Raw genomic sequence first — 13374 nt, forward strand, 5'->3', positions numbered from 1 at the left:
CGGTGCCTCCTCTTGTTGTGGAGCACAGGTTCTAGGGCCCATGGGCTCAGCAGCTGCAGTCGCCGGGCTCTAGAGCACAAGCCCAGTAGCTGTAGCACACTGGCTTAGTTGATCCACAGCATCATGGGATCTTCGATCTTCCTGGATCAGGGATTGAACTTGTGTCTCCTGCACTGGCAGGCGGATTCTTCACCATGAAGCCCCCCCTTGTAGACGTCTAACTGGTCTTTTATATCCACCTTGACCTCCTACAGTGGCAGAGCGGTCTTGGCAGAATGTGAGATGATCATGTCATTCCTCTGCTGAAAGCACACAGAGAATTCCCATTTTGTCACTGTCGAGATAAAGCCCCAAACCCTGTATGTGCCCCGTGACGTCCTGCGTGGCCAGGCCCAGCGTACTTGTCTCAGCTGCACTTTGCGTCATTGCTGCCTCTCATACTTTCTGGGTCTGCTGCCATGAGACCTGTTGCACACACCAAGCTCCTTCTTGCCTCAGAACCTTTGCACATTCCATTCCTTCAGTGGGGAACACACTCCCAGCCTCGGTTCAGACAGCCAGCTCTGACCCCAGACCCCAGTCCTTCAGAGGGTCTCTCATGTCTCCCTGTGGCAGGTACCATAAGTGCCTTTCCACTCGTTTGTACGATTGCATGTTCCGCATCTGTCTCATCTGGTACAGTTGCATGTTCCGCATCTGCCTCGCCCGTCGGCTCAGCCCGATGGTGGCTGTCCTGGGGCTGCCTGTTGCTCACCGCTGTGCACTCACCAGCTCACAGTGCCCGCTGCAAGGCCGGTGCTCAGAACAGAGTTGTTGAGCCCAAAACGTGGACATCAGCAAGAGGCTTGTGCAGGCGTTGCCCTCTCCAGCCCTTTGCAAAGCCGCCGTTTTATTTTTCTGATACTGAGCTGCATGAACTGCTTATGTATTTTGGAGATTAATCCTATGTCAGTTGCTTCATTTGCAGTTATTTTCTTCCATGTTGAAGGTTGTCTTTTCATCTTGTTTATGGTTTCCTTGGCTCTGCAGTGCATTGCAGTTTTTCTAACCCAAAAGGGAGCCCACACCTCCTTGTACCAAAAAGTAAAGTCATTCCTTCAGTGGAGTGAAGTTCCCACAGAAGCGAGATGTGCATGCGGTCAGCCTTCCTCAGTGCTCTAAGCTTTTTCTCCTTCTGTAATTAGAAATTTCAGCCCGTGAACGTTGGTGGTGGCTGTCACTTTGTATAATGGAACTGCAGCTGTTGCCATGTTTTTCTGGTTTGTTTTCTTTCTGGTTGGTGAGAATCTGGAGCTGCTGGGTGGGGGGCCTATTAAAAATGTTTCAAGTGAACAAATTTCAATATTTAACAATCGTCATACACCAACCAGAGATGTAAACCATGCACTCATGTACACCCCACACACACGTGCCCCACCGGGAGGAGACATGCTTTCAGAGCTGTGACGCGCAGAAACCCTGGACTGCAGGACCAGCAAAGCAGTGCCTGATGGGTGAGAGTCCCCGCCGCGGGCACGTGTGGGAAGCTGTGCAGTGGGGCAGGGCAGAGACTGGGCGGCAGCCGCACAGGAGAGCTCTTTGGGGCCTGGCCTGAGCTGGGCGAAGGCACACGTTTCCAGTTGGGATGACAGTGCTCCTTTGAGGGCAAAAACCTGTTCTTAGAGGACAAGAGGTCTCAGCCATCACAATGGCTTGTGTCCTCCACGGGGCCACAGAACATACTGCTAGTGTCCCATAGGCATCTTTGGTAAGATTGCACAAGAGGAAAGGGGCAATTGAGGGGGGGTGGCATCTAAAAAGGCTCTTCGGAGGGTGCTGACTGGGGAAAAAGGCTGAGAAGCACTGGGTGGGGGAGAGCAAACCGGGGAAAGACAGACACTGGAAACAGGAGGGGAGAGAGAGGGGGGAGGCCAGACCAAGAACCCAGGGAGGAGGCGGCTCCTCCAAGACGGGGTCAGGAAGATGGGCAGGGGCAGCTGCGGGGAGCGTGAAGGTGGGAAGAGGCGCTGATCGCCAGGGGAGCCTGGGGAGGACGGGGACAGCAGTGCCCAGGAGCGGGAGGAGAAGCAGCCAGACTGACCAGGTCCGGCACGCCCAATTGGACCCAGTGTCTCTGCGGACTTCTCAGACCTTTGTCCTAAAGCGTCTGCCAGAAGATTGGGGAGACCTGTGTGGGTCCCCAAGTTGTTACTTAGCAAAGAAGTGGGGTCCAGTTCTGTGAGAGCCGCATCCCAGAGGTTCTGCTGGTCTTCGTGGTCTTGTTTGACAAAGACAAGAGAGGAGTTCGTACTTGGGCCAAGAGACTTCAAGAAAGAAGTTTTCTTCCATCAGCACTGTTGACCCCTCTGTGTGCCAGGCGCTGTGTTAGTTTGTTAGTGTTGGGTCCTTAAGGAAGGAGTTCAGACACAAGACGATAACTGTTTTTAAAAAGTGGAATTTTTAAAGACCCTGGTGCCTGGAAAGATTGAGGGCAGCAGGAGAAGGGACAGTAGAGGATAGTTGGATGGCATCACTGACTCAAGGGACGTGAGTTTCTAATGGAGTTTGAATAACAGCTGTTCCTGCCCACAGGGGTGTGTGAGGCCAGGGAGGGGGGCAGCTGAGGCTCTGGGAGGACTTACCTTCTCCAGGGAAGGGCCTGCAGCCCCCGAGCCCCTATCACTGCCTCCCGGAGAAAGTGTGGCCCTGATCAGCCATGTGACCCAGAGTTGCCCTGGCCAGCAATTCCTTCCCTAGCACAGATAGTACAGTCTGCTTTTTTTTTTTTTTACTTTCAAAAATAATTTCATATATCTGATTATAAAAATAATAATAAAATATTGATCTTTGTGATAAAGTCGGTACAGTAAACACATATTAAAATCACCCTTCACTCATACCACCTAGAGAAAAATCACCATTAAATTTTGGTTTGTATCTTCCAGAATTGTTCTCTGTAAACACACAAGGTGTTTTTATTTATTAATTACAGGAGTGGAATTGTAGAATGTGCACAGTTTTAACTTAATAAATCCTAGGTAGCTTTCCATGTCAGTAAATACCATTTTTTAATAGCTACGCTGGATTTCATTCCATAGACCAAACATCTTTTTTTAATGACTTTTATGTATTTGTGGCTGCACAGGGCCTGTGTTGCTCTGCAGGCGCGCTCCTCTGGTCGTGGTGAGCGGAGAGCGCCTCTTTGTCCCGCCGCCCCGGCTGCTCGCCGCGGTGGCCTCTCTGTTTGGGCGCGTGGGCTCTGGAGCGCAGGCTCAACAGTTACAGACTTGGTTGCTCCACCGCATGTGGGGTGTCTCCTGTGCTGGCAGGCGAGTTCCTTACCGCTGAGCCACCAAGGAAGCCCCGTAGACCAACCAGATTTTAGCCACGCCCTAGTGGTCAGCATCTAAGCTATGTCAGCATCTCACCATATAAACAGTATGAGGCCTGTAATCCTGAAATACACATTTTTGTACCAATATCTTACCATTGGTATAAATCCTAAAAGAGAAGTAACTATAAGAAGGGATTTGCACCTTAAAATCTTGATGCCTGTTGCCATCCCACTTCCTAAGCAGAACTGTTCAATATCCTCAAGAAGTGCTGGGACATACACGGGACAAGAGCAGATCCCCGCTGGAGGGGGACGGGGTGGTGACTGGACAGGCTGGAAGACAGCGGTGGAAGGGAGCCCGGTGGGAAGGAAGGATTTGAAGAAATATAAAAATACAGTAGCAGTTAAGTCCATCCTGGGGACAGGAAAGCATCGTATTGACGTTGTAGAAAGTGGGGTTCAGTCATGTGGGAGAGAAGCTGGGTCCCTTCCCAGACAATGAAGAAAAGGAGGAAGAAGAACACAGGAAGGTCCAAGACCGAGGATCCGTAGGCTTAGATTGAATAAGCTGCCTCCACGTGAAAAAGAACAACAGTCAGGCGCACCATCAGAGGAAATGCTGACAGGAAGAGGGTGTGAGAGGCACGCCAGAGACGTCCGGTCTGCTCCTGGGTGTGTGTGGCAGGGCTGAGGCACTCTGTTGCGCTGCGCAGTTGCTAAGGGGTATCCACAGCAGGCTTCCCTGTCCTTGACTATCTCCCAAGTTTGCTCAAACTCCTGTCCATGGAGTCGGTGGTGCCATCCAACCATCTCATCCTCTGCTGCCCCCTTCTCCTGGCTTTAGTCTTTCCCAGCATCAGGGTCTTTTCCAGTGAGTCAGCTCTTCATCTGGTGGCCAGAGTATTGGAGCTGGGGTGGGGTCGCTGAAAGTGGACCTGTGTCAGAGCAGGGGTCTGTGACTGCATCCCGCGTGAGGGATGTGACCTGGACGTTTACTCTGGAGAACCCGCTCCCTCAGGCTTGGCCTCCTCCTGGACATAGCCAGATGCATGTGGGGAAAAGACTGCGAGGACTCCCAGCAGAATATAAAAGTGGTTATCCATGAATAGGGGAGCTGTGGGTGGTATTTTTTTCCTCTTTATTTCCCCGGAATTTCCACGAGCGTAAACACTTTCCTGTTAGATCAGTAGACTCTTCCTTCCCTTCTGCTACTTACTGCTTTGTCCACTCGGATGTTAAGCCAGGGCTAGCAGAGGAGGAGACTCTGCCTTGGGTTTGGCGTCTTTGCTTTCTGCGCTCCTGGGCGGCTCTGATGGAGGCGGGGACGTTCTGGGACAGGGAGCCGGGAGGCGGTGTCGTGTGCCTGCTAAGTCCCTTCAGTTGTGTCCGACCCTTTGTGACCCCGTGGACTGTAGCCCGCTAGGCTCCTCCATCCATGGGATTCTCCAGACAAGAACGCTGGAGTGGGTTTCCAAACCCTCCTCCAAGGATCTTCCCGACCCAGGGCTCGAACCTGCGTCTCCTGCACTGCAGGCAGATTCTTTTATCACTGAGCCACGGGGGAAGCCCGAGGTGGTGTCTGATGCACAGAAAGGGGGTTCTCCGGGGGCAGGTGGGTCCATCCCTCACTTGACTTCCTCAGCTTCTCTCTTGTAAGTCCCTGTGTTTTTCCCCTTTGAAAGAAATTCCACGTATTTTTTTTACGGCTATAAAATCTAATTTTCAGCAACAAATTGGGATCTCTGCAATCTTGATGGATGTACCCTGTCTTTTCTGTGAAACATAATTAAATTTCTTGGTAAGTCAATAGCAGATGAAAAAAAGTGTTGTTCTCCACTGTTGCTAATGTATGAAGGATAATTAAAACTCATAAATAACCATAAAATCATTTGCCTTCGATGATAACATCTTTAAGCGTGTAACATCTTAACAATTTAAAGGCCTCATTAGATACTCCCCTGGACACAGAGCCCATTTTCTGGTAAAGAGTTCTGAATAAATTTTACTTACGTTCCTCTCATAGTGAGACGTTATTACTCAGTGATAATATGCAAGATAGCTTCAATGATGGTGATCGTTGTTTTATCTTTGTAATTGCAGACATATCAAGTGGATCTGAAGCCCAACGGGTCAGAAATAATGGTAACGAACGAAAACAAGAGAGAGTACATCGAGTACGTACACACAGCCCTTTCTTTTGCCCTCGCCAGAACACCTTGTGCATGCCGTGGACATCCTCTTAACAGCCTGGGTTCCTTTCTGGTTTGGGCTCATGGGATGCTGAATTACGGGATGGAAAGTGTGACTTGTGTCATGACTTCTTGGAGCTGCCAGACAGGAGCAGTGGGAGGAGAGAAGGGTCCTTGTTGAGTAACATAGCAGATAACTCTGGGAGCCGGTGGGCGTCCTGTCTAAAACTGAGAATTACAGCGATGGAACACAATGTCAAAAGCCAATTGGGGTAAAATTAGAGACAACCAAAGAGAGGATACTGCCTCTCTCTCCTGACTTCTCTTCCATGATGAAAGTGTAGGAAAAGAGTTAAAACGGATAGGGAGAATTCAGCAGGTGCTGAAACATCGTTCCTGACGTGTGTAATTTTCTTTACTCAACCTCAGCCTCCATTGGTGGAACAAAATGTTGAGTCCTTTGGAAATCTAGGACAGCTGTAGTGGCCAGAAGGTCCTTCTCTGTTGGGCAGCTTGCATTTTCCTCTTTGGTATATATGTGTGCCTCAAGCACACAGTTCTGGTATCCTCTAAGGATTGCCAGGTTGCCCTCGCTAACCTTGGGCAGGTCAGCGTAACAGTGGCTGGCTCCCAGGGTCTTAGTTTCTGCTCATCTAGTGAGTTACAGCCGTGGCCTGAACTTGTTTGCATTCAGAACATCGTCTCAACAGGCCAGGTTGCCTCCTCTCTCATTATAATGGATCACAGGACTTGAGAGAACTGGCCGAGGATCTTAGCATCCTTCCTTAGCATCTGCAGAGAAAAGCCTACTGTCTTTTCTAATTAGGAAGAAGGGAAGAGTGTCGAGTCCCTAGAGACCCTGACAAAGGACGGACTTCTCCACTCGCAAGTTTGAAAACTTAGCACTCTTAGTCAAAGGCTAGAAGTAAGATACTGCAGTTCTTGCCTGTGCACGTTAATTGGCACTTGGCTGAACTGGACAGTCTCCACAAGTAAATGGTGTTCTGGCAGACACCATTGTCTTCGTTCAGAAGCACAGACTTGGAGTCGACTTCTGGCAGCCCCCCACCCCAGGGGGACTAGGGTCAGAAGTCAGAGGGTCTGGACCTCGTGATACATGTTGTGCGTCTTTCTTTGCAGTTAATTCTTTCGGATTTCAGGTCGGGGTCGGGGGCAGGGCCTCAGGCAGCGTCTCCACTGGCTTCACCGCTGGAAGTCGGGTTGAACTCCCAGCTTCTCTGTGCCCCCTGCACCCCCGGTGCAGGAGGCTGTTGGGCTGGTGATCACAGCACAGCCAGGGAGCCCCCGAAATGCTGAGCAGTGGGCGGGCGGCAGGCTGGTCCCCGGGTGCCGTTGCCATGTCGGCCCCGCCCCCCACCGCCCGCATAAGTGAGAGCCCTTGGTGACAAGGTCCCCGTGCTGTTTCACGACAGAGCGCCTTAGGTGGACTCCAAAGCAGATTCGCCTGGCAGTAAATGCTGCTGTGCGCTAAACGTTGTCACAGGGAGCATGGTTTCAGTGGATTTCTGTGACTCAAAGAGGTTTTTTTACCACCAGTCCTCCAAATGTTGGTATTAAAGTATTAATGTTAGTGGTAAAATGCTGATAAATTGTATGTCTTCCTTGAAAACCAGCACATTGGATACTAGAATGAAATATCATATGATCACATATGTTGTGCTGGGTATTCCCCTTGAAAATATATACATGGTTGTACGTAAGTGTGGGTATGTACATACGTGGGTTTGTGTGTATGTGCCATGATGCCCAGTTATGTTTGTATTCAAAGCCCATTTTCCCTTTTCTCTGGACAGTCACATTTATAAAGCAGCTTTGGTAAACTGAGGCTTGGTGGAGGGGAGAGGGGAGAACCAGTCTTACTTTTTTTAAATCCTCAGTGAGACTCGAGGCTCCACGCATGCCCCTGTTCTGGAAAGCATCCAGGGCGCGGCAGCGGCGGCCCCGCCCTCCCCTTGGCCCGCCTCGGGCCCTGCTCCTCCCCTGCGATGAGCAGCTGCTGCAGCCGTGCGGGAAGGGATGAAAGCGGGGTGAGGGCTGGTTAACTGCTGTCCCTTTCCTCCCGCAGCCTCGTCATCCAGTGGAGGTTCGTGAACAGGGTCCAGAAGCAGATGAACGCCTTCCTGGAGGTGAGCCGGGCACACTGGGAGCCGGGCCTCCGCCCTGAGATTGGGAGAGGACCACCCTCCTCCTGGGAGTGGGCACGAGGCGGGGGGCCATCACACGCCCCCACACGGGCGCAGGTGTGGGGAGCCCACTCCCACCGCCTCCAGCCCCAGGACAGGAGTGAGAGCCTCGGCCCTGCCGCCCTTCCATTTTTTGCTTTGGAAATGGCACCCCACTCCAGTACTCTTCCCTGGAAAATCCCGTGGGCAGAGGCGCCTGGTCGGCTACAGTCCATGGGGTCGCGAGGAGTCGGACACGACTGAGCGACTTCACTTTCACTGTTCTAGCTTTGCTGCTCTTAGTTTTTAATTCGCTGTAACTGTTTTTTAAAGAGAAACCTTTACAGACTTGATCCAGAGGGCAGGCTCCCCCCACAGAGGCTAGAACCATCGTCCTGCGGGTCTCAGTGGTGCCCGGGAAGGCTGGGAGCATCTCAGCCTTTTGCTGCAGTGACCATGGGTTCTGAGAGATGGGAGGACCTGGGCAGCTTCCATTCATACCATCCCTCCCCGGGAGCAGTGCCTTCCCCTTCATCGGTCGGACGTTTTTTGTTTTTTTTTTAATCCCCTGCTCTTTCTTCGTGGCTGGCTGAACAATTCCTCACCCTATTAAAGTGTGAAGCGGTTACTTCTCAGACCCGGGTAGTTAACGTCAGTGATGCCACAAGGCCCCCGAGGAGAGGCCCGTCACAGAGAACAGGGTCCGTCATCTCTTTAAATGGCTCACTGTGACCCAAAGTGCAGTTTCTTTTTAAGTCCTAAAGAGAACGAACCCCAGGTGTCCACTCCAGGCTTCCATTCTCACTGAACCAATGCTGGGCTCTCGTTGGCTGATGCTCTCAAGCTCATCCCTCACCCGCTTACCTGCTCACGGTGAATAAAGCACCAACCTAGGCAGGTGGGCTGCCATCTATGGGGTCACACAGAGTCAGACACGACTGACGTGACTTAGCAGCAGCAGCAGCAGCAGGCAGGGCACTCGGAAAAATTCTGGGACCTTGGGTGTAACGTGTGTATTGAACGCTCTTGAGAACCGCAGGTTTCATACCTTAATTACACAAGAAACCCAGCTGGCCTCACTCCAGGTGATCTCACTTGCAGAAACGGGCCAGCAGCACGGAGCATCCATCCTGGATCAGTGCAGTAGTCAGTGCAAGTGAAGTCGCTCAGTCGTGTCTGACTCTCTGCGACCCCACGGACTGTAGCCCTCCAGGCTCCTCTGTCCATGGGATTCTCCAGGCAAGAATATTGGAGTGGGTTGCCATTTGCTCCTCCAGGGGATCTTACTGACCCAGGGATCAAACCCACATCTGCATTGCAGGTGGATTCTTTACCGTCTGAGCCATCAGTTAGTGATAACTAACCAACTAAGCTGGGCACTGGGCTGGTTCTCTGTACTCCCTGTCTCCTCTCTGCTGATCACACGGCCGCCTCTGGGGTCTCATCTCTGCCTTTGGTACCTTATTTGTAAACGGTTTGCTTGCACGCCTATGGCCTGTGTGTCTGAGGGCACCCTGACTCCCGGCTGCTGCTGCTGCTGCTAAGTCGCTTCAGTCGTGTCCGACTCTGTGCGACCCCGTAGACGGCAGCCCACCAGGCGTCCCTGTCCCTGGGATTCTCCAGGCAAGAACACTGGAGTGGGCTGCCATTTCCTTCTCCAATGCATGAAAGTGAAAAAATAAAGTGAAGTCGCTCAGTTGTGTCTGACTCCTAGCGACTCCATGGACTGCAGCCCACCAGGCCCTCCATCCATGGGATTTTCCAGGCAAGAGTACTGGAGCCGGGTGCCATCGCCTTCTCCGCTGACTCCCGGCAGTGTGTCATAAATGGCTTTTGGAATCCGCCGCCTGCTTACAGCAACTCATATTTTCATAGCGTTTCAGGAATTACTCAAGTACCTGAATCCTCTGGAGTCTGCCGCTCTTTAAATCTTTTATGTTGTGATTATGCTATTTTTATTGGAACTAAAATCACTGAATACTGTCACTGATAGCTATAAATCATCAGGGAACAATGTGTTTTTTCCTAGATAACCACACAAAGCTGGTTGGCCCTGTAAAATTTGTCTCTTTCAGAGAGAAAGGTATTGAGAGTGATTTTTTTTTTTTTCTTTCAGGGATTCACGGAACTGCTCCCTATTGATTTGATTAAAATCTTTGATGAAAATGAACTGGAGGTTTGTAAACATTTTACATAAAGGAGATTTTATTTAAGTTGCTTCACTGCTGACATTGTAATATTCTCCCATCCGCAGTGTCCTAGCGAGTAAGCTTAGGTCAGTTCTACCGCAGGTCTCTCGGGGGCCTGTTTGCCAACTGGGGAGCAGGGAACAGTAGCCGTTACCTGTGTATTCCTTCCTGGGAGAGGGCAGGTCGGGATGCGGCAGACAGAGGCCTGCCGCGCTGAGCTGGTTCACCGCCGGGCCTGGCTTGGCGGGGAAACTGCTGCTTCCAGTAGAGCTGGGGTAGCAGCAGCCAGGGGAGGGTCACCACCCTGCTCCCCGGGTGGCGGCCAGCTGAGGACTCGGGTTTTCTGTGCCCCCACTGTGAGAGCTGAGGGGAGCTCGGCCCGGAGGTGAGCCTGAGCGTCTATGACGGCTCCTAGAGCAGAGGTCGCCGTGAACTTGAAGGGGTCGTGTTGAGGGAGGAAGCACACCGGAAAGCAGCAAGGCTGTGGTAGCAGGAGGTGGCTTCATAGCAGGTTGTGCCAGCTTCTTAGAGTGATGTAGAGAGCGGGGCGTCTGCAGAGCAGAGGGACCTCTTCACCTTTGTGTCAAGGGAAGCAGAACAAGGCAGGCTGTGTCTGTGTAGAGGCTGCTGACGGGACTCGGGGGCTCTCCTCCAGTGAAGCGGCTCCTGGGGACTGGCTTTCCGTTCTCCTACCTTCAAATGGAAATGTCCGGGTAGATGATGTCATAGAAAGCATGTTGAGGAAGCCCTTCGTTTGAAAGGTGGGCAAACTGAGGCCGGGAGAGGCTAATGACCTCACAGGTTTATCCAGCAGGTTCTGAGCACAGTCAGGCCTACGAGCCCACCTTTCAGGCCTCTGGTTTAGTTGTTTTTCCATTTTCTGCTGGTGCCTCTGTGGGAATATCACTCATCTGTCCACAGGAAACTGCCCTGCCGAGGGTTGGTGATGGTGGTTTAGTTGCTAAGTCATATCCGACTCTTTGCAGCCCCATAGACTGTAGACCGTGAGGCTCTTCTGTCCATGGAATCCAGGCAAGAATACTGGAGTGGGTAGTCATTTCCTTCTCTCGGGGATCTTCCCAACCCAGGTATTGAACCCATGTCTCCAGGTTGGCAGGCGGATTCTTTACCGCCGAGCCACCTGGGAAGCAGAGGGTTAGACAGTAAGGAAAGTGGACCTGGGCCCGGTGAGGCAGAGGAGCAATCACAGCCTCAGGACGGGTCTGCTCGCCAGGAGGTAAGGTGATGCCCTGAGCTGGTGGATCCGTCTGGGGAAGACACGTTCTTGCTATCATAAAGTACAAATTCTGTTGTGGGTGGAGAGGTATTTTCACACACTGAGACAGATAACCTCTCAGAAGAGCAGCCAGCCAGCGTCACGAGCAGATGTAAACAGAGCATAAGCAAATCCGTGGGCACTGAGCTGAGATCAGAGGGGCCAGGAGGGCGATCAGTTTGGACTTTTCATTTCCAGTATGAGACGCGGTGGTCCGTCCAGGCTTTGGACTCGGGGCCCCTCGTTACCTCTCTGTCTCTGACCCGAGGCGGCAGGTAGGGTGTGGCACACGTGTTCCCCTTCAGTTGTTCTTACAGTTCACTGGATCGTCTGGCTTTGCACGTGACGCGATGCTGGCATTGAGAGAAGGCCTTTTCTCCATGTGTATTTCTTCAGCTTTCACGATACACCCTGTTCACCTCTGGTCTGTCTCCTCCAGTTGCTGATGTGTGGCCTTGGTGACGTGGATGTGAACGACTGGCGACAACATTCTATTTACAAGAATGGCTACTGCCCGAACCACCCCGTGATCCAGTGGTTCTGGAAGGTAAATCCGGGGCCCAGGGCCTGTGCTGCCTTCCGAGGTCCGCCGCTGGGTTTGGGGCTCCGCGGCCTGCTGGGGAGGGAAGAGGCCTGCTGAGCCAGACAGAGCCCTTCCCGCTGCTCTCTGTGGCCGTGGTGGATGCCTGTCCTCACTGGTCCTGAGAAAGCCACGCTGTCTTCCTCGGTCACCTACTCAAGTGCTTTTGTCTGAGGAAACCGGTGAGTAGGGTGACCCTAAAAAGCAGACAGCTGGATTCGAGAATTGGAACGAGTCCTCCAGAGTGTGGATAAGAATGAAAGGCTTCTCGGGACAAATACATGCTTTGGGGCTGGCTTTTCCAAGATGCCATTTTGGTTTAAAAAACCATTTTCTCAACTGTTTTTGTGAATTCCAACAACCATTTTGATCTTTACATCTTTCAATCAGAGATGCAAATGAAATCTGATTTACTCTCTAAAGGTCAGTGATTTTACTCTCTAAAATGAACAGGATTTTACTCTCTAAAATCCTGTTCATTTTAGGAGAGAAGTGAAATAGTGAGCAGGTCTGAAGAAGGGAGTGTAAACTGACTTTGAAAGAACAATTCCAGGGGTTGGGGGGAAGCGCTGGTTATTTACTTATAGAAATAAGAAATCTATTTGGATTATCTTAATTTCTAAATATCTGTTACTAATAAGATTTCAAGTGCGGCAGATAAGTAGAGAGAACAGGAAGAAAGCAGAATCATCAAATCCTAAAATCTTAGTCCAGGTCTCACTCAGCTTTGATTTTGGATTTTTTTTTTTTAATATCAATTCAAGTGACTTTACTAGCGAAGCCAACTAGATTCTTAGAATAATTCAGATAAGTAAGATACACCGGTTATTTCAGAGGCCTAGCCTGGCTTCCGTTTTTCTTTTTCTAAAATGTTATCTTTAGAGAATTTCTCCACAGTCAGAAATCCTGCCTCATAACCTGGGTTCCCCTGGAGCTGACGCTTTTCAAACTGTGTGTGTTTCCTAATGGCTGAGAGGATCACGTGTGTTTCTGATTGGCTTGAGAGGACCGGCAAGCCTCACAGAAACATGAGCTCAGTGCCATCGACGAGTTCGCCTTTTTTTTAACCACTTATTTTTGACCAATGGGCACATGAAGAAAGGGACATTGTGATCCCTCGGTCTCTGATATTAGAAGCCAGTGTTGTGGCCATTAAAAAAAAAAAATGCTTCCCGGCCTTACCCCGTCCGGGTGGAAGACCGTCTAGGACTTCCGCCTCAGTGCACGCAGGATGAAGGTTTGCCGGTCCGCGTTGCACGTCCCGTGGCACGTGCTGACCTTTGCCCCCGCCCCGTCCGCAGGCTGTGCTGCTGATGGACGCCGAGAAGCGCATCCGGTTGCTGCAGTTTGTCACAGGGACGTCCCGAGTACCTATGAATGGATTTGCCGAGCTTTATGGTGAGCAGGATACCAGGGGGTCTTGCCCTCCCCTCACCCCATGAGTGTTTACTGGGTATCAGCTGTGGCTCCAGAAGACTGCCCCCAGGCCTCTAGCCGAGTGGGTTTTGCCTGGACCCGTAGACACTCCACATGAAGGGTGTGACAGCATGCTGTATCCTCAGCCCTTTGTGTTGCTGTGGTCGCGCAGTCGCGTCCGACTCTGCGACCCCGTGGACCGCAGCACACCAGGCCTCCCTGTCCATC

General features: G+C 51.5%; 2 protein-coding genes across 40 annotated transcripts in view; one reads left to right on the top strand and one right to left on the bottom strand.

Annotated features, from left to right (window-relative positions):
• Positions 1-13374, top strand: part of NEDD4L (NEDD4 like E3 ubiquitin protein ligase) — a 380847-nt gene that overhangs the window by 356272 nt on the left and 11201 nt on the right. For all 13 annotated transcript variants that reach the window (XM_070778579.1, XM_070778580.1, XM_070778582.1 and 10 more), the window contains 5 exons: positions 5414-5487; positions 7589-7649; positions 9802-9861; positions 11590-11697; positions 13032-13128. In XM_070778579.1, coding sequence (XP_070634680.1) covers positions 5414-5487; positions 7589-7649; positions 9802-9861; positions 11590-11697; positions 13032-13128 — 400 coding nt within the window. The remainder of the gene's footprint in view (positions 1-5413; positions 5488-7588; positions 7650-9801; positions 9862-11589; positions 11698-13031; positions 13129-13374) is intronic.
• The window catches only part of LOC109577743 (uncharacterized), a 46267-nt gene continuing 42765 nt past the window's right edge, over positions 9873-13374 (bottom strand). For 24 of the 27 annotated variants that reach the window (XR_011563693.1, XR_011563699.1, XR_011563697.1 and 21 more), the window contains one exon: positions 9873-13101. The gene's annotated coding sequence lies outside the window, so the exon portion shown is untranslated. The remainder of the gene's footprint in view (positions 13102-13374) is intronic. The other 3 variants (XR_011563684.1, XR_011563681.1, XR_011563680.1) reach the window with 3 other exon arrangements.

Source organism: Bos indicus, chromosome 24 (assembly GCF_029378745.1).
Source record: "Bos indicus isolate NIAB-ARS_2022 breed Sahiwal x Tharparkar chromosome 24, NIAB-ARS_B.indTharparkar_mat_pri_1.0, whole genome shotgun sequence".
Lineage (NCBI taxonomy): Eukaryota > Metazoa > Chordata > Mammalia > Artiodactyla > Bovidae > Bos > Bos indicus.